The sequence below is a fragment of the Gopherus evgoodei genome, chromosome 1, assembly GCF_007399415.2.
Source record: "Gopherus evgoodei ecotype Sinaloan lineage chromosome 1, rGopEvg1_v1.p, whole genome shotgun sequence".
Classification (NCBI taxonomy): domain Eukaryota; kingdom Metazoa; phylum Chordata; order Testudines; family Testudinidae; genus Gopherus; species Gopherus evgoodei.
Window position 1 is genome coordinate 236,256,815 of NC_044322.1, and position 19,364 is coordinate 236,276,178.

The 19,364-nt window shown below is 40.2% G+C and overlaps 1 protein-coding gene across 5 annotated transcripts in view; it reads left to right on the forward strand.

Moving 5' to 3' along the window:
- Positions 1 to 1,062: 1,062 nt before the first annotated feature.
- Positions 1,063 to 19,364, forward strand: part of LOC115638199 (PHD finger protein 21B-like) — a 386,151-nt gene continuing 367,849 nt past the window's right edge. The window contains exons 1-3 of one of the 5 annotated variants that reach the window (XM_030539769.1): positions 1,063 to 1,425; positions 1,960 to 1,992; positions 2,276 to 2,341. In XM_030539769.1, coding sequence (XP_030395629.1) covers positions 1,372 to 1,425; positions 1,960 to 1,992; positions 2,276 to 2,341 — 153 coding nt within the window. In that variant the 5' untranslated portion in view covers positions 1,063 to 1,371. The remainder of the gene's footprint in view (positions 1,426 to 1,959; positions 1,993 to 2,275; positions 2,342 to 19,364) is intronic. The other 4 variants (XR_003997404.1, XM_030539796.1, XR_003997406.1 and 1 more) reach the window with 4 other exon arrangements.

Sequence of the window (19,364 nt, forward strand, 5' to 3'; positions counted from 1 at the left end):
AAACAACTGCATCATTTCACCTTTAGTTAAACCAGAGCAACTCTGTGCATAGGATAAGTTTCTAGCTGTTGTCAAGGTGATGATACACAGGCAGAGCAAAAGGTTGGTTGGGTCATGGTTACTGTGCATTTTCACACACTCCAATTTTTTTTTTTAAATATTTTGGAACTTTAGCCTCAACCTTCAAAGTTAGGTTGTGTGTGTTTGGAGAAGACCATCTTATTTTCAAATCCTTCCTTAAACCCTAACTCCCAATTATCAATAATGTGTGTGTTGATAAGATATGTAAGAAACCAGTTTCTAGCCTGTTTAAATTGAACAAGATAAAAAATGACCTCGTTGCCTTCATTAGCTGGCAGGTAGTTAAATATCTTAGAGCACGAAAGCTGGAAGAGGAAAGGGAAGAAAGCGAGTGGAGCAAAGGCAGAAGAATCCAAGTGAGTGTAGGGGAAAGGTGAGGAGAGAGGGAAGGGGAAAGAGGACAGGATGAAAGCCCGTGTGTGCGTGTGAGAGAAAAACTTGCCTCCTTCCCAGCCTGTGTTGCTTTGGGGCGATCTAATACTGCCCGCCCCTTGCCCCCACTTCTAGGCCGGGCAAGAGCGGCCGCGGTGAGGGGCAGAGGGAGGCAGCACCAGCACTCGCCTTGCCCCGCAGCGGGGCAGCCCGCGGCCCTGACACCCAGAGGCAGCGGGACGCGGGGCAGAGCCCAGCCCGGCCCGGCCGCCCCACGCCCGGGAACTCGCGCTCCCCTCTCTCCCCATCACTTACTTTGTTGTTCTCTCGCCCGCCGCGGCACCACGCGGCGCATGCGCCAGGCGAGGAGCTTTCAGTCCCTTTCCCTCCCTCCGCCCCCTCCCCTTGCTCCATCCGGGCACCTCCGAATTAGCATTGACAGCCGTGGCACAACTTTTCCCGAGGCAAAGTGAAATCAAGGCGCGCACTCTGAGAAAATATAGTCCCTGCCGTTTTAAGTCCCCCTCGTCCCCACCGGAGGGCGGGCGGGCTGCGGGAGGCGGTTACTCGGCTCCTGGGCGGAGCGGGGGCCGCCTGGGGCCCCGGGCGCAGCGCTGGCGGGGGGGCTGGGGCGGAGTCCCCCCCCTAGTTTGGCGGAAAGTGAGTGATGAGTCTGTGTCCCTAGCAAAGAGGCAAAGAACTTGCTGTGCAGCCTGAGTAGTTGTTTCTTTCGATTGTTGTTGTGGTTTTTTTTTTTAAATTGCGCTGCTCGGGGTGGGCTTGTCTGAGGGGGGGGCTGGTTTGTGGCCGCGGAGAAAAAACCAACAACCCCCCCTCCCCGAGAGCCAACGGAACAAAAACAAAAGAAACTTCGCCGGGTTCCGAAAGTGGCAGCAAAGTGCCGGGCAAGTTGCAGGGATGGAGCTACAGAGCTTGCAAGAGGCGTTAAAAGTGGAAATCCAGTGTCACCAGGTAACGCCGCGAGCCCGCGCGGCTGGCCCCGGGGTGCGCGAGCGGGCAGCTGGGGGGGGGCGGGGGACCCGCAGGGAGCCAGCCTCGCATGCTGAGCGAGGAGCGTTTGCTGCTTGTCGCAGGGTCTATCGATCAGGGGAGGGGGGCTGGGAGTGAGAGTGAAGAGGGGGGAGGCTGGAGCTGAGCCTGGGGGAGCCGGCGAGAGCCCCCCCCCCGGATCCCCCTTGGAATATCGAACACTTTGCAAAAGTAGTTTGGGAGACTGTTCGGCCGAGTTGTGTGTGTGTGTGTGTGTGTTGTGGAGAATCGGAGTTAACATTGCGGTTGGTGCTTGTGTGTGTTGGAGAGATTAGGACGAGACTTGAATATTTATGAGCTTTGCTTGAAACTGACTCGCAGTGTTTACTTGCCTCTTTGTTCCTTACCCCCCTCCCTCCCCCGTTCCCGACACACACACTCACATTTTTTAAAAAATCCATTAAACTTGAAACAGTTTCTAATTCCTCCTTTTTTGGGGTGATTTTTTTTTTATAGAAACTAGTTGCACAGATGAAGCAAGATCCACAGGTAAATGCAGATCCTTTTTTCCTCTTCTTCAGTATTTTATTCCTGCTGTAATAAGCGCAGTTGTGCCGGGACAGCAGGATGAGAAACTTTATCAGTAAGAGATCTCATTTTGTAGTCTTCACTGAGCTTTTTGACTAAAGAGGGTGTTTATGTGTGTGTGCATGCTTTTGTACGGCGTTGATGAAACGGTTTTGCCTTTGAACAATGTCTAATCTCAAGTTTATTCATGACGGGTTAGTTTTACACTTTGCCTTTAATATGCATTTTATTGCCATTTTTGCAGAACGGTGATCTTAAGAAACAAATCCATGAAAGGCAATCAAGAATAGCAGCTCTTAATGAAAAACAAGTAAGGAATAGATCGATTCAGTTCTGTTTTTTTCCCCCAATGCACTTTCTAAACATCCTAAAAGTGGCTACGTTAGCTGAAAAATACGTGAGCAGAGAATAAAACATCCATTTTCCTAAGTGTAAAGTGAGAAAATGTATGTTTTCAAAACACGATCCGTTTCTTAGATCCCTTTCCTGGGGTGGGGGTTATAATAATAGTAAAAAGATAAGCACTGGTTAAAACGTAAAAAAAAAATAATAAAAAAAATGAGGCGTCCATTTTGAGTTGGTCGACATGTTTTAGGAATATGGAAAAATCTCCTGTCTTGGGCTACTTTGTGCACTTCCATGCAATGTGCTGAGCAAGAGTTGGGAACAAGGAGACTGGAGCCCAGGTCGAAGCCATTTCTAGTGTCAATTGCAAAACTGATTTTTATTGATCACTTTTTTTGCACTTGTCTTTCTCTTCCCTTGGCCTGATCTGACGTATTAGCTTTGGATTTGAGTTCACTTAGGCACTTTCACTTTTTTAAAAATAACCTGTTCCAGTTATAGGAAAATCTGAGAGGAAACAAAACAAAATAGAAACCTTCCTCTCCCCCCCCCCAATAAACTTTTATTTTTTATTTTTGTTTCAAGTGACCCCTGTGTATAGTGCAATGTTTGACACCTCCTCAGCCTTTAATCCTCTTTCAGGATGAAAGAAAGTTCTCTATTGTGAGTTTGTTGGGTTAGATCAGCTGATGGCGAGGAGCTGTGATTGTTAGGTTTCAGCACCACGATCAGATGCCATTGAACGCTCCGCAGCCCCATGTTTTCCCCCGGCGCCCCCCGGCTCCCCCCACCTACCTCTCTCTCTCTCTCTCTCTCTTCCTTGCCCCCTGTTCCTTCCACTTTCAGTACTTCTAATGCTTAAACCAAGCAGCAGCAGCCTGGAAAGCGAGTCCATGATCTGCCGGATTGAGTCCCCATAGCAAAGAACTTTCACCGTTCCACCCCTCCATCACAACCCCCCTCCCGCCTCCCCACTCTGCAGGATCATGCAGGTTTCCAAAAGCCCCTTTGGCAGCTAGATCCTACTCCATCACCCCTCTCCTTTCCCCAGCTGAATCGATCGCGATTCCTTCGGAATGCAGCAGCTCTTTCAGCACCAAAACTTGGAACAGCGCCTTTTTTTTCTTTCTTACCCCATCACAAAACAAAAAATCTTCCACCCTAGGAAAGAAACCTCGGCATTTGTAATATTCCTGGGGGGAAGAGGGGAATTATTTGTGTGTGTGTGTGTGTGTGCGTGGAGTTGTGGTTAAAGTTGTAAAGTAATCCGTGCATATTTAATACGTGCTCATAGAATGCATGCATAGATGATGGTGATTATATGCAACCCTTTTCCGCCCAGTTTATTGTAATCAGAATTTGTCAGCACTCTCAATTTGGTAGTGGAAGCTTCCATTTTGTGAAGAAGGGGTGTTGGTTTCTTCCTAACATGGAGAAAAGTCTGCAGAGTTTGAAGGTGGGGGATGGGACCCCATTCATGCTGAACATTACCATTTTGATTGCTTTGATGCCATTTTTGGAGGGGGGAGGGGATAGAATACTCTACTCAGCAGAGCACAAAGATGTTTAATCACTGTATAGAATCAAATCTCATACTTTATTTTTTAAAGCAAATCTGACACTACATGATAGCTAAGGGCTGTTAGTCCTTTTATGCTGTGTAAAACAGCAAGTTGTTGACTCTAATACTACCACACTGAGTAGAGGATTTTTTTAAAACAAGGTAACAGCCTTTACTGCAACAATGCATCTTTATGTGTTCTTTCTTCAATATGGAAATAGTTTTACTGGTTTTAAGTGGTATTTGGAACATACATTTGATCTTTTTTTCTCTATTGTAGCAACTATTTCAAGGCTGTTTAAATTTTTATGATGATAGTAAATGAGAAGCTATTTATTATGTGACATGCTGGAATTTAGATAAGGCAGAGAGACATCTGAAAATACAGTTTGAACGTTCTGATGCAGCTGGGTGTCGAGTATTGTTATCAGTCTTACACAACATTTTCTTTGAATCTCAAACTAACTAGTAAACAAGGGTTACATGATATCTTTTTAACTCCCACTACTCCCCCTATTTTCTAAAAATCTCCATAAAGTGCAAAGTAATTAAAAATAAAAATCAGAAAACAGTAAATATTGGCCTAGTGATTGAAACTAGTATTTTTCTACAAAAGTGGACAGTATTATATTTCTTCTGCTTATTTTGACATCATATGCAATAGGGGCTAGGTGGTGATTTAGCGTGCTGTTGCTCCAGACTGCCACCTCTGGAGGCCTGGTTTAAATCTTTCTTAGGTCACAAATGAAATGAGTTTGGAGGGCTCAGCCTTTGAACACGTCACAAAAATATAATGTAAATTTGCAGGTTTTGGTATGATTAGCAATTTCTCCTTAGAAAAAGTCCATCACTGAATTATCAGGTGCAATAGGGTATGATAGAGGTACCTTTAAAATGAGTATAGTAGGTGTTCGACCAATCGTGGATCTATTACTGATTTCAGCCTCTTGCTTGCATGAGTACAGTGCCCCCTCCTTCCTGTTATACATTTAAAGAAACCTTATGTTGTTTGGAGGGACAGAAATGATTGTTTTAATATATACTTTTGAAAATAGTGGGTTTTTAATTTATTTTTAAATCAGTTGTAGATTTGTTTAAGCTATAAAATGGGGGGAGGGATAGCTCAGTGGTTTGAGTATTGGCCTGCTAAATCCAGAGTTGTGAGTTCAATCCTTGAGGGAGCCATTTAGGGAACTGGGGTAAAAAACTGTCTGGGGATTGGCCCTGCTTTGAGCAGGGGTTTGGAATAGATAACATCCTGAGGTCCTTTCCAACCCTGATATTCTATTCTATGATTTAGAACATGATAATTTTGGCCTTTACTGTGCATGCACTAAATACAGAAGATATTAAGATTACATTTCAGTTAAAATGCACATGTGGATGATGAAATAGATAGTAAAATGAATAGATCATCACACTAACTACAACTGTTTAAAAATATAACCATGGGGAGAAGTATTTTTCACTGTCCCAGTCATCAGTTTCCCTTCTGAGCCATTGGAATTTATTGCAACTTTTACTTTTTTTAAAAATTAAAAATAAGAACACACAGAAGTATCCAGACAGATACAAGCATTTGGGCATGGGCTCAAATGTGCTAAACATAGATTTATGCAAGAAATTAGATTTCAATTTACAACCAAATTAAATTTCTGTACAATTATCCAGTGTTTCTCCTACATTGTCAATGTACAGGAATATGGAATTAAATGTAATTTATAATAAATTATTTGAAAATGTTGGGAAAATACGAAAGATGTTCTTTGTTTTTTTAATGTCACTTACATCAATACTTAAATTTACCTCTTGCTCAGAAAGGCAAAGTTAGACTTGTCTTATGTGAGTCTACCTACACATTGTGTGCACTATAGTTTTGATGAATTGTAATACCGTTTGAGAGTGGGTTACCTCTTCTTTAACAAGATATGATGTGTGAAGACTCCATTAGTTGGTCCAGTGGTTTTACACCTTGAATCCACATCACATGCAGAGCAGCAGTAACGTTTTTATCTAAATTGTCAAGCAATAAGCATTTATATGTAAATAAAAGAGTAATCATAAGAACCAGGTTTGTTCTTTAAAAGCACGTTTGAGGTACTTTGCTGCACATATTTTTGTGTGTTCTGTTTGGCCACAAAGTCAGTATGCTGGTTTGTTGTTGTTTTTTTTTAAAGTTACTTTTTAATAATAACACTTAACTGATTAAAAAACAAAACAAAAACCCAAACCACAAGTTAAACTGTTTCTGTCATCAGCATTGGGTGGTAAACCAGGTCTTGGAAAATTAACAGTAAGGATGTGTAGACAGCTATATTTTCAACTGTGATGAACTCTGAATTCAAACGGTCTGTCCTGGAGCACAGCAATAAAAATATGTCTTCGTGAAAGACATTATGTATATGCCATTCACTTGTGCATTGCCTCATTTCTTTACCATAATTTACTATCTACATAGAAAATCAACATTAGTCTCAAAGAGGCTGTCCCAAGGTGGGGTTATTGCTGGTTTGTCTTTTTGTAGTGCATATCTGAAATTAAACCATTGACTGTATTTTGCCATTGGTGACCCCTGTCAAAATATCTTCATGGGATATGTTAGACTTTGTAAAATTATTGTGCACTTCTTAAGCATGGGGAGTTTGTTGGAGACTCTTTCGTTCAAGATGTCTGCTTTACATATGTTGTGTCTATCTTTCAGAGCGGTGTTTTTTGGTTTAGTGAAATCCAAGCTGTGCTATGCCTGAAAATGGCAGCATTGTTTACGCATGTTAAAGGGGAAATTATTGACATTTGCTAAAGCTCAGTATTTCATATGTTGGGTACTTTCAAAATTGTTGAAATAAAATAGAGGTTGCAAGTGTCAATGAAAACAGAGATAAGACCAGAATGGGGTTTCCAAATTAAGTAGAACCAAGGTCAAATTCTGCCCACAGAAAGACAAACTCAGAGAGAGAGAGAACTCTAAATTTATTTTGGTGGCAGTAGTATCCATTTGGATTTAAGGGCCATATCCAATGCTCATTGAAGTCAATAGAGATCATTATTTATTTATTTGTATTGAAGTAGCACCTAGGAGCCCTAGTCATGGACCAAGAGCCCACTGTGCTAGGTGCTAAAAACAGAACAAAAAGACAGTCTCTGCCCCAGTATTCCCATTGGATCATGGCTTTGGATCAGGCTCTAAATTGGTGATGAACCTTGAAGTGGAATTTTGAACTGTCCAATTATGCTTTGAGTCTTTAAATGCAGACACAAGAAGTAATTTAAATGTGGGCTTGACTTTGCAGTCCTGTACTCAGAGCTTCTATTGACTTCACTGGGACTTCTGAACAAATGGAAAATCAAGTAAAGTTATTGGATCTAAGTGAAGATTAGCTCTGGGCTGGTAATTTAGAAAGCTATAGTTCCTTATGTTTTGCTACAATCAGCTAGTAATTTATTGGTTGCTTTGCTATCTGAGTAAAAAATGACAAATTTACCATCAGCTCCTTGGAGAGGAAATTTGGGAATATAGTTTATATAAAGGCAATCCTAGCATTCTTCTTTATGCTTTCAATAAAGTTACATGAGATTAGATGCCCATATTGGGGGAGGGGAGGAAAGGCTGTAAAAATCATTTTCACATAGTTTGAAGCACAGCACAAACATACTTGTGGCTTTCTGCTTTGCGTTTGATTTGCCCTTATAAAAACCACTGAAATTGCCAACCCTGAATGTAAACATAGCGCTGAAGGGAATTTTGATCAAAATTTGCTTGGTGGCAGTCTGACTGGCAGGTGAAATGTGGTATTATTCTAGCATTTTTCTTTTACTGTACACTATTCTGTACATGTACAGTACATCACTTGGCAGTGCTAAGAGTTGGAAAGTGAATGTAACATTCATTCTAACCATTTTAAAGAGTACACTTTGATATTTTAGCCACTTAAAACACCTGCTGTCAGAACAGTACAATTGATTTCAATTAACTCTGAATTTCTTCAATAAGATGACTCTTATAATAACGCCAGTAATCCCATGATGCCTCATTAGAGGAGCTGGCTATGATGATTATCCCTGTGATTTAGCAATTTTTTCCCCTTCTAATGCCTTTGTCTATTCAGAAAAAGGAATTATAGTAACAATATCTTTTTATTTCACATGTAGTCTTACACTAAAGGTACTTGCTACCTGTTACATGTTGTAAAATATTTAATTGTACTGCAGCAAGCAGATATTTGTTCTTAAATATTTGATGCTTTGATAGCAAACATATTACTGAAACTTTTGTTGTATGTGTGAAATGTATTTTGTAGGTATCCTGTGTCACAGAGTTAGAAAGTGTTATGTATATATGCAGAGCTTATAGGCCACAATCCCCTCTCACTCTTTTCACAGAAGTTTCATTAGTGGTCCAGATCCTCAGCTCATCCAGATCAGTGTGGCCTCAATGGAGCTATGCCAGTTTACTCCAGCTGAGGATCTGGTCTGTTGACTTCAATGGGAATTTTCCTTGCGGTGAGAAAGTAGAAATCGCCCTAAGTGTCTCTCTCAAGTATGAGACTAGGGAAATGGGTTTTGTAGTGTAATATGAAATCACATTTCCAATGGGATAGTGCATCATTCTAAACACTTTTTTTGTTCAAGTTAAGGAAGCCATATCTCATCTCATTCCAGATTTGATTTTTTAGATGAAAGCTATAAAGGCGTATAAAGGCACATTAATACAGAGTTAATTTAACTTTTTCCTCTGTGCTTTCCTCTTTATGGTAGAGATAAAATATACACTGATTATAAAATGATACAGTTACCCCCCTCCTCCCCACATAAATCTAAGGCATCAACGCAGTTTCTAATCAATAGAGTTAAAGGATAGAAGTTTGCAAATCAGGCAGACAAGGCCATGGTAAATGGTGTATGTGTGACCATGATGTCAAAAGGGGGCAATTTCTACATGCATAGTCAACTGAAGCTGGCAAAGTATAAAAAAAAGTGCTGCAAGTTAAGATAAAAATAAAGAAGAACAAAAAAAGAATTGGATTAATTGAAAGGCAAATGCGTTTTTCTGCCATTAAAATAAAGTCAGTTAGTTTAGCCTGACAGAATCATGTTTGGTCTGTCTTTTCACCTCCCCTTGTTAAATCATCCTATGTACATTTCCCTTACATATAACATATTTGAGGATTTCTTTTTTACTTAAGGTGGTACCACCTTATTGTTTGAAAATGCTCTTCTGAAGATAAAATGTACTTCCTTAAGTGCGCGCTTTCATTTTTTTTTGAATCAGCTACTTATTGTTATGTAGTAGCAATTTCTAGAGTGTCATATGAAATTGCTGATGCGGCTTAGTTCTAGCTACAACCTCTGACTCCTAATAGTAAGCATCTATTGAAATCAAATACGTACCACTTTTTTTTTTTTTTGCACAGCACATGCAGACTGTTTCATATTTTTTTCCTTTTTCTTTGTATATTAATCAGCATTTTTTTTTAACTCACAGAATAGTAAATGTGTGGCCCAAGTGTAGGATAGAAATGGATGCACTTGGCTGCTGGAAAGTAAAACACAGAACTAGGCCTGAATGTGGCTGCAGTAAAATCAACACAAGAAGTAACTCTAGTGTAGCATTTTGTCCAAGAATTCTGTAGAAATGATCTTCAGTGCTGATCTGTGTGTTTTGAGAAATGGTGCTCATTTTCAAAGTTCGGATTTAGCCCTAGGAGACTAGGTGTACAGGCTGTGGCAAGAAGAGAGTGTTTGCCTAAAAATTTGTCTGATTACTTACATCTTATCAACAGAAATATGTCACTGGGCGTGAAACAGAAATCAAATTTGTATAGTATATAGGAGGTTTTTCTTTCCAGACCTATTTCACTTGATAATGTTGTCCTTTCTTTATGAGGTAGCTTATCTTGCATCCAAGGAGAAGGGGAGGAAGGGAAGAGACTTTTTGAGCTAACTCAGCTATTGATAACAGATTTTAAAGATTATCGAAAGTAAAAAAAAAATAAAAAAATTGCATTTTGATTAACATAAGTCAAGTGAGAACATTGAAACCCTTGACATGCAACACAGATTAACCTGCATTTTCTGTATTTTTCCATTTTCTGAAGCTCCTTGAATCAGCTAGAATTGCCTAAAGATTTATTGACGAATTGAAGCTTTTCTTAAGTATGAAAAAGATGAGACAAGATTCCTGTCTCTCAGATGTACAGATTCAAGTGTGTGTGTGTGTGTGTGTGTGTGTGTGTGTGTGTGTGTGTGTGTGTGTGTGTGCGCGTGTACAAAGGTCTTTTTTATATCATTCAGGCAGAAAGCCAATATGCGCATGTAAATGAGCCTGAAAATGTAATTAAAAATATATACATACTGGTGACTGTGATACAGAATTTAATATGAGATGCAGGTTACAAAGTGACAAGTAGCATTTCCTATAATCAGTAATACTAACTCTGCCCTATGATTTAAGCATTTCATATGCTGTTAAATGCACCACAGATAAATGCTAGAATTATTTCTTAAAATATAATTTTTCAGCACAGTAAGCAAATACAAAAAATATCTTGCTCCCTCTTCACCCTCTCCCCTCCCCCTACCACAACAAAAATCCCCATTATCAAGACATCACTACAGAGAGGAGAAGAATTCTGTAGAAGGTCAGAAAAAGGCCTCCCTGATAACGTATCTTTGCCTGAAAGAAAATGTCACAAAATAGACTTATTGGTGTTGTTAATGCATTAAGATCAAGGAAGTTTTGTAAATTGTTAATATGTCTAGGAACCAAAATACAGATGAAAAACTGGACAAATTGCCAGCAGAAAGGCATAAATAATCTCGGTCTCTTTTTCAGTGTCTGTAGCATAATATTGTTTTGCACATGAAAGGTAAGTTAAGAGACAGATGCCTCCCAGATTCCAAACTTAACAACAAAGACCCAGGCTCTTTTTCCTAAAGTATTCTTATCCATTCTAAAAGTTAGGTCAGAGTGACGAGAAAGTAAAATGCCATTATAGAAATTGACAATTCCACTTTCCAGCTAATGGAGAAGCTACTTTTTAAAGGTTTATTTCTCATTAAACAGTAAAAGTGGAACCTAAATATGTTTCTGTAAACATCCCTGCAGGCCAAAAATATATATAACCAAAGTCAGTCTGATTTACGTTATTTTGTTAACATTCTTTGCTGAGTAGGCTTGGATGGAGTACAATCTCTTCATATAGAGGATCTAATTATAAATACAAGGGACAGAACCAAATAAGCAGTCTTTAAAGGGAAAAGAGTCTGGCAGCTTTGTTTAAAGTGTCCTTTAATGAACTTCTTTAGCAGCTTGTATCTTAGCAACACATTTTATTACATACCAGTGCGGGAGAAGCAGTTTGCAGATGGAGTTGCACACAGTAATTTATTTCCCCCTTCTCTCCCCCTTCCCCCCCACTTCTCTGTGGTGACTCAACTGGAATGTTCAGGCTAGCTTTCTAACACTGATAGCTCACTCTAAATCCCTGATTGGTTCATTTGTATCTGTTCTGTTGTCTTAATTGATGAAAAAGGCATTATACTATGTTAAATACATAGTGATTTTGCTTCCTCTTAGAAATAGATGCAGATATGACTATTCTGATTGGACACAGTGTTTAAAATAAACACAAGTTTGCTTCTTGCAATCCACCTCCCTCCCACACTGTGCTTTCTTCTGTGTGCTAACTCATGTACATGGCACTGACCGGTTTCTAGATTTGTTGATTATTTACTCTCAGCTCCTAAATGGAGTTATTTTAATCTGTTCTTCGCTGTACTAAAATTGAATGGAATCTTACAGCAACAGGAACATTTATAATTTTTTCTTCTTCTTATCAGAAACCTACCATTTTAAAATCCAAATACATCAAGAAATAACTGGAATTGTAAAGCCAATATAAAGCAGTCTGTTACTGTCCCCTTTTATGGGTAATCTGTTATCTTTACTACTTTTTAGATAACAGTCCATTTTGCTAATTATGGGCCAGATTCTACCAATTTGTCTTGAATATTCAACTCTGTGAGTAGTAGCTACATTGATTTCAGTGGGACTAATCAAGTAGTGAGTTACTACTCAACGTGAGTAAGGGTGGCAGAATCTGGCTGTATAAGATTTGTTTCTGTTTTAAAGTGGATGGAGGGAAAATGCATTTGATAAAAGTAACACTGTTCAATTAACTCAGAATCTGAACTCTAGAGTCAGACAGGTGTAAATCCAGAGTAGCTTGGTTGACTTCAAAGGAGAGACTTTGGATTTGCAGTGGTGTAACAGAGATCTGATTCTGGCCTGGTTATTTGGAGCGGGAACGAAAAGGAACTAACAGATTAAGACAGAACCCAGGGAACCTAGAGAGGCATTTTGGCAAGTAGTACTAAAAATATTGGTCTTGGAGAAGCTTTTGTAAAATCTCAGTTATAACAGACAAGTCAGAGCTAATATTCAAAAGATCCTTTTAAACAAGTCCATTTCACAAAGTCCATTGCTAGTCGCAAGGGGATAATAAATCATTTATGAAAGCCATGGAATTGTTTTTTTTTCTTCTTTCCTTCACATTTGTTTAACTGTAAATTCATTCCCAATCACTTGCAAATCCTTACGTTCCTTGAATCTCAAATTAAATACCGAACTTTCTTTTCAGACTAATTGATGTATGCATTTGACTCTATTTTTTTCTCTGATAGGTCAGGGGATAGTTTATCACTTGTCACCTTAGCATTTGAGATATCCCAGCCAAGTCAGTAGCATAAAAATAGTCCATTCTACCTGAAAAAAAGATGAACAATACAATGGATGAGCAAGACAGAGATCCATCCCTTTTTAAAAATGCTATACTAGACCCTAGACAGTGGGATGTCCTCTGAATCCCAAAGTGATTTAAGTTGCTATGTGATTAACTTATTCTTCTCTTTTTGTGATTCAGTCCACTGTTTATTAACTTAAATTGGATTGAAAAACTCTTACGATGTGAAATACATCAGGATCATGCACAACTGCCAGGATTAATGATGACAGCCTGAACTGTTGAACAAGCGAAATCATGAAATTCACAATATTGTTAGACAAAAGGGGTTATGTGCCTTGTGGTAGTTGTATTGGCCTTAATAGAAAGGACCACCATTTTCTAGTACATGAAGGATAACATTTATAGAAAGTATAGCATTTGAAGCCCTTGTCTCACTGTCATATTTTTTCTGTTTCAGTGTCTGGAATATTTAGGGGATGTATAAAAGCGGGAGACTTCATATATGTGAAGAAACTCCCTCTGCAGATATTGTAGTAGTGAAGAAGACAATGAAGCATTTAATTGTTTCTCCAAGATTCAGTCCGTTAAAGAAACAATTAGAAACATGTATATCTGATTTACCAAAACAAAACAACCATCTTCAATTTTTCTTCTCAATTCAATAAGACAAGAACATTTTCTTGTTTCTAGAAATACAAGCACATCCAGAAACTTCTTTAAGTCTCTGAGCAATAGCATGGTAACTCATTACAGAAGTACTTTGACGGGGGGAAACTTAAAGGAACTTCCATCCCCAGATGAAGCAAAAGACTCATTTATAAACAATGAGTGCAGGAACAATGGAAAGCTGAGTGCATTCTGCATGAATAATATAACTGAGGGTTGTGAAGAGCCTGTGATTTTAGTATGCCAAACCCAGTGTAGGAGTGCAGTGTTCAGCTGATTTCCCCACCCCCCCACATCCCCCCTGCACTCAGGATTCATCCTGTCTCTCCCCCATGCGTATGCGCAAACACACATATTCAGAGAATTAGCTATGATGAATAAAAGAGTGAAGTCATCAAACTACTGTGCAGGGATGTTGAGGGTTGAAATAATATTAGCAAAAATGAGGGAATTCAGGGCCGAGGCTGGAAATCTAGGCCAACACTCCAGCCTTAATGCTCATCTTATGTGTGGAGGAAAAGCTTAAGACATGACTTAAGACTAGAGTTTGAATGTCATCCTTTATTTTCAGCTTAGATAGTCTGACTTTCCTTGGCTTTGAGAGTTTAAATTAGAGTACTTACATGGGCTTTAATAGGAACTCTTGAGTCCTTGGCATCTCTAAAACTCCAGTCATAGAATCATAGAATATCAGGGTTGGCAGAGACCTCAGGAGGTCATCTAGTCCAACCCCTTGCTCACAGCAGGACAATCCCCAATTAAATCATCCCAGCCAGAGCTTTTGTCAAGACTGACCTTAAAAACCTCTAAGGAAGGAGATTCCACCACCTCCTTAGGGAACCCATTCCAGTGCTTCACCACCCTCCTAATGAAAAAGTTTTCCCCAATATCCAGCATAAACCTCCCCCACTGCAACTTGAGTCCATTAGTCACTTTTATGTATGCATTCAAACATGCAGTTAGACATCTGACTTTAGGTGTCGAGGTTTGAAAATTTTGGCCATAGTTTTTTATCATTACATTTTCTTAATTATTATTTTTTAATGTAGTCCTCGGGAAAGGTATTGGATTGAAGCTCTTTGGGGCAGGAGCCATCTTTTTGTTCTGTGTTTGTACAGCACCTAGCACAATGGGGTCCTGGTCCATGACTGGGGCTTCTAGGTGCTACCACAACATACATAATAATTTAATATAATGATATTAAATTGAAAGTGCCAGTGGCTAAAGTTTACCCATGAGCACTGGTTGAGCAAGGTTACAGCATGAGCACTGGTTGAGCAAGGTTTGCCTATGTCATGGTATAATTCCCCACTCTGAACCTTAGCGTCCAAAAGATGGGGTACTAGCATGAATTCCTCTAAGCTCAATTACCAGCTTAGTACTTGTAGTGCTGCCGCCAACCAGGAATTCCAGTGCCTGCTACACTCTGGTCTCCCCAAAACCTTGCCCGGGGACCCCCAAGACCCAGTCCCTCTGGATCTTAACACAAGGAAAGTAAACCCTTTCCCTCACCGTTGCCTCTCCCAGACTTCCCCTCCCTGGGTCACCCTGGAAGATCACTGTGATTCAAACTCCTTGAATCTTAAAATAGAGAGGAAAATTCACCTTCCCCCCTCCTTCTCTCTCCCCCTCCCAAACTCTCCCTGAGAGAGACAATCCTAACACAGAGAGAAAATTAACCTCTCTCTCCCCCTTCCCTCCCTTCTCCCCACCAATTCCCTGGTGGATCCAGACCCGGTCCCCTGGGGTCTCACCAGAATAAAAAAACAATCAGGGTCTTAAACAAGAAAAGCTTTTAATTAAAGAAGGAAAAAACAGTGAAAATTATCCTTGTAAATTTAAGATGGAATATGTTACAGGGTCTTTCAGCTATAGACACTGGGAATACCCTCCCAGCCTAAGTATACAAGTACAAAGTAAAATCCTTTCAGCAAAATACAAATTTGAACTCCTTCCAGCCAAATACATATTTGCAAATAAAGAAAACAAACATAAGCCTAACTCGCTTTATCTACCTAGTACTTACTAGTCTGGACATATAAGAGACTGTATCGGAGAGATTGGAGAGAAACCTGGTTGCACCTCTGGTCGCTCTCAGAACCCAGAGAGAACAATGACCAAAAACGAACAGCACGCACACAAACTTCCCTCCCTCAAGATTTGAAAGTATCCTGTCCCCTGATTGGTCCTCTGATCAGGTGACAGCCAGGCTCACTGAACTTGTTAACCCTTTACAGGCAAAAGAGATATGAAGTACTTCTGTTCTATTAACTCTTACTTATCTGTTTATGACAGCCTAAAACTTCTTTTGGAATCTGTCTATATTAGTAGAAAAAAGTAGGTGTTTACAATGTGATAACTAACCTGTTATGGCGAACATGTTGTCAAATGCTAATGTAGAGAGGTCAAGTTTGAGTTTTACCTTAATTATGCTGGTTGAGATAAATCCTACAGGTTCCACTATCATATGTTTGCTATTGTGATAAAAAGAGACCTCTTTCCCTTTAAAGATGAGAATGTAGCTCTCTTTTTTTTTTTTTTTTAAACCAGTTCAGTCCTTGGTGCCTCTTCGCTGCCAATTGTGATAGTTTTTGTATGATGTGGACAGCTGTGTACTAGGAAGTAGTCAGAATCCACTAACTAATTTCACATAATCACCAAACATTTATCAGATAGTAACAACTGTAGGTTTGCTGACATTGATCTGATTCAAAGCAGTTACCAAGAGGTTGAGAGCTTCATATGTCATTACCAATTTCCTGAGTCTTCTGTTCCTCCATTATATTATTTAAAGTGGTATTTTCAAAAGGAAGAAGTAGTACCTAGGCCTGGATCATCAACTTGTGTAAATCAGCATAGTTCCATTGTCTTCAATGGAGCTATGCCAGTTTATACCACCTGAGGATATGGACCAGGAGTATAAGAATTCCACCTAATTACACTTAAAGTCCCATTGACAAATTAATCGCATAGCAGCAGTAAGTATGGGCCAGCTCCTGAGACCATTTTTCAGTGTTTAAACTAGATTTACTTGGTCATCACAAAAGCCTCTTTCCACTGATTCAGTGTGAATTTGCTTGAGTAAGGATCTCAGGATTTAGTCTATACGTTGGGGTCATTTTGTAAATAAGAGGTTTTAAGAAGTGATCAGTAGTTGTTTTTAAAAAAAAAAAGGTTCTAATAATAGGTGATTTAAATATTGCCTTTCCACTTATTTACTTAACAGTTCACCATGGCTCTGAAAGAGCTGTTGCAGGTTATGTATTCATTGCAAAGCTTCTCAGCCATTACAAATGATCATGTAAATACATAATTATAAAGTTTTAAAAATGCATAGTACTCATCAGATTGGGTAAATATGTAACCTGAGATTTATTCAAATGCAGATTCTTGACACAATAGACCTCTGAGTCATGGTGCATTGGGTCAGGGCCCACAGAGAGAATTTTTCCTTCCTAGGTCAATGATCCATTAGACAGTAACAGCTCCTTCTGAGTCATTACAGTGTTATCAGTCTGGATGACCTTGAAAGCAGCATTAAGTTTGAATCCATGAACTGAACATCTTCATGAGATTTTGTCTTTAAATGTTGGATGTGCAATAAGAGGGTCAAGTAACTTGTTTCTTTTTACGTGCCTCCACCTCCTTCAAAGGGAACAGTCAACATTCTAGATTAATGGCTTGCAATTCTTTTTAACATGGTGGCTTTGAGCTAGAGGAGTGTAAAAAGTTTTTAAATTCTATGGGCCAAATTCTGTCAAACATGAGAGATTTGGCATAGCCACTCCCTCATGTATGTTTCAAGAAAAACATAATTGTTCATCAATACTCTAGCTGGTAGCTCCTTGCACAGTCCTCTGTCCCCACCCCAGCTCTACCCCAGTTACTCCTGCTAGATTAGATGATAAATGTTCTGTATCAGCGGCTGTGTACCGGGCTGTTGCTGGCTCAAGAGAGTACTTAGGTATCATGCAAACTACGCCCAAAACCAGACATCTAATGTACTGTGACCTGTTCTCCCAACTCCCTGAGCAAATTCCATCTCACCACTGTCAGGTAATTGGCATGCAGTACTTGGAGAAGCATCCTCTGAGTCACACACACATTGGATTGGATCTCAAACACATCTCTACAGATTGGTTTAAAGTCACTGTTGGGACAGCAAAGATGTCTCAGCATCCAGGCTGTCCACTCTGGGTAAATCCTGGCCCCACCGAAGACAAAGAAAGTTTTGCTAATGACTTAAATGGGGCCAGGATTTCACCCGCTGTTTGGGGTATGTTCTAAAATCCACTGAACTCAATGGAAAAATTCCCGTTGACTTCATAAAGGCCACAATAACCCTGTTCAGCATTGGAGGAGTAACCATGGCTGGAATCAGGAATTGTGTACCTGTCCTCCAGGACTTTGAATACATTTTTGGAGCAGACTGCCCCAATACTGCTGTGAACTTATGCTTGTATTTGTATGGAGAGTTCAGCAGTTAATTCAGCAGCAGGTGCTTCTGGTGCATGTAAACCAGAATTTGTCTTTGTGTAGAGAAAAGGTCATATTCTACTTTGTTACATGGGTGTAAATCTAGAGTGTGGAAAAACTTGTCTTAAGCGACCACTGAAGGATCAGACAAACTGACTGGTTAACAGAGGTGAGGCACTAGTAAAGGTGGAGCTGAATTCCATTTAGCTCAATAGAGTTTTTCCAGATTTACATGGAGCAAAATCTTGCTAAAAGAATACCAGGCAGTGTTGGAGGATTGTAGTTTAAAGTGATTCGAACTAGTAGTGTGATTACTGTCAAAATTACAGGCTTTTCTATTTCTTAAAGGGTAACATTCTTCATCTTATTTTAATTACGAGCTATGAGGGTAGGTATGATTGATTTTTTTTCTTCACTGGAGTGTCTACTGGCTTTTCTGAATTCAAGGTCCATATTAAAACACTCTGTTAACCCCCTCGTTGGTAGTTAACAATGTCTCTGCTCAGAAGAGTAATTTTAAACCAAGTCATTTAATACAAAGTCACTTTTTAACTCCGAGTATGCATGAGTCAGTTTTCTTATGTCATCTGTACACCAAAATGAGATACAGAGCCTTTCTAGAGCAATGCATTAAAGAGACCCTCTCTTTCTTGTAGTCTTAGACAAGCATAAAGCAAAGATAAAGGGTCCTGGAGCTTTTATTGGATTTATAAGTAAATAAATCATGATTGTTACCTCTGCTGTCAGATCCAAGGGATGTTCACTGGTGATCCTATCCCTTGCCATGACTAAAGCTACATAGCAATATCTACTATGGATTTTAAGAGCTCGCTGTCTTGTTATTGCAGGTTTTCAGGTTGTTGTTCACAGTACAAACAGGTATCTTTGGAAACGGCACCTCCTGTTAGTCACTGATGATAGGACTGGCCCCTACCAGGTCCCCACACTCGAACTCTGGTGATGGTTACTGTTGATATGCCTCTGGAAGGGAGATTCCCGCAGTAGAAAATAGAACACCAGCACCAGGCTAAAATATCTTTTCTTAGGGCTTGTCTACATCAGAAAGTTGCAGCGCTGGTGAGGGAGTTACAGCGCTGCAACTTTGAAGGTGTACACATCTGCAGGGCACCACCAGCGCTGCAACTCCCTGTTTGCAGCGCTGGCCGTACTCTCGTTTTGTCTCGGGTGTAGAGGATCCAGCGCTGGTGATCCAGCGCTGGTAATCCAATGTAGACACTTACCAGCGCTTTTCTTGACCTCCGTGGAAGGAGGAAGCCTCTGGTAATCAAGCTGGTCTCCTTTCCCGGTTTGCTCTCTCGTTCGCGGAACCCCGAGCAAGCAGGTCTCCTTCCCTGCGGTTTGCTGGGTGGCTCCGGGAACGCGAGAGCAAACCGCGGCGAAGCTGGTCTCCTTTCCCGGTTTGCTCTCTCGTTCGCGGAACCCCGAGCAAGCAGGTCTCCTTCCCTGCGGTTTGCTGGGTGGCTCCGGGAACGCGAGAGCAAACCGCGGCGAAGCTGGTCTCCTTTCCCTGTTTGCTCTCT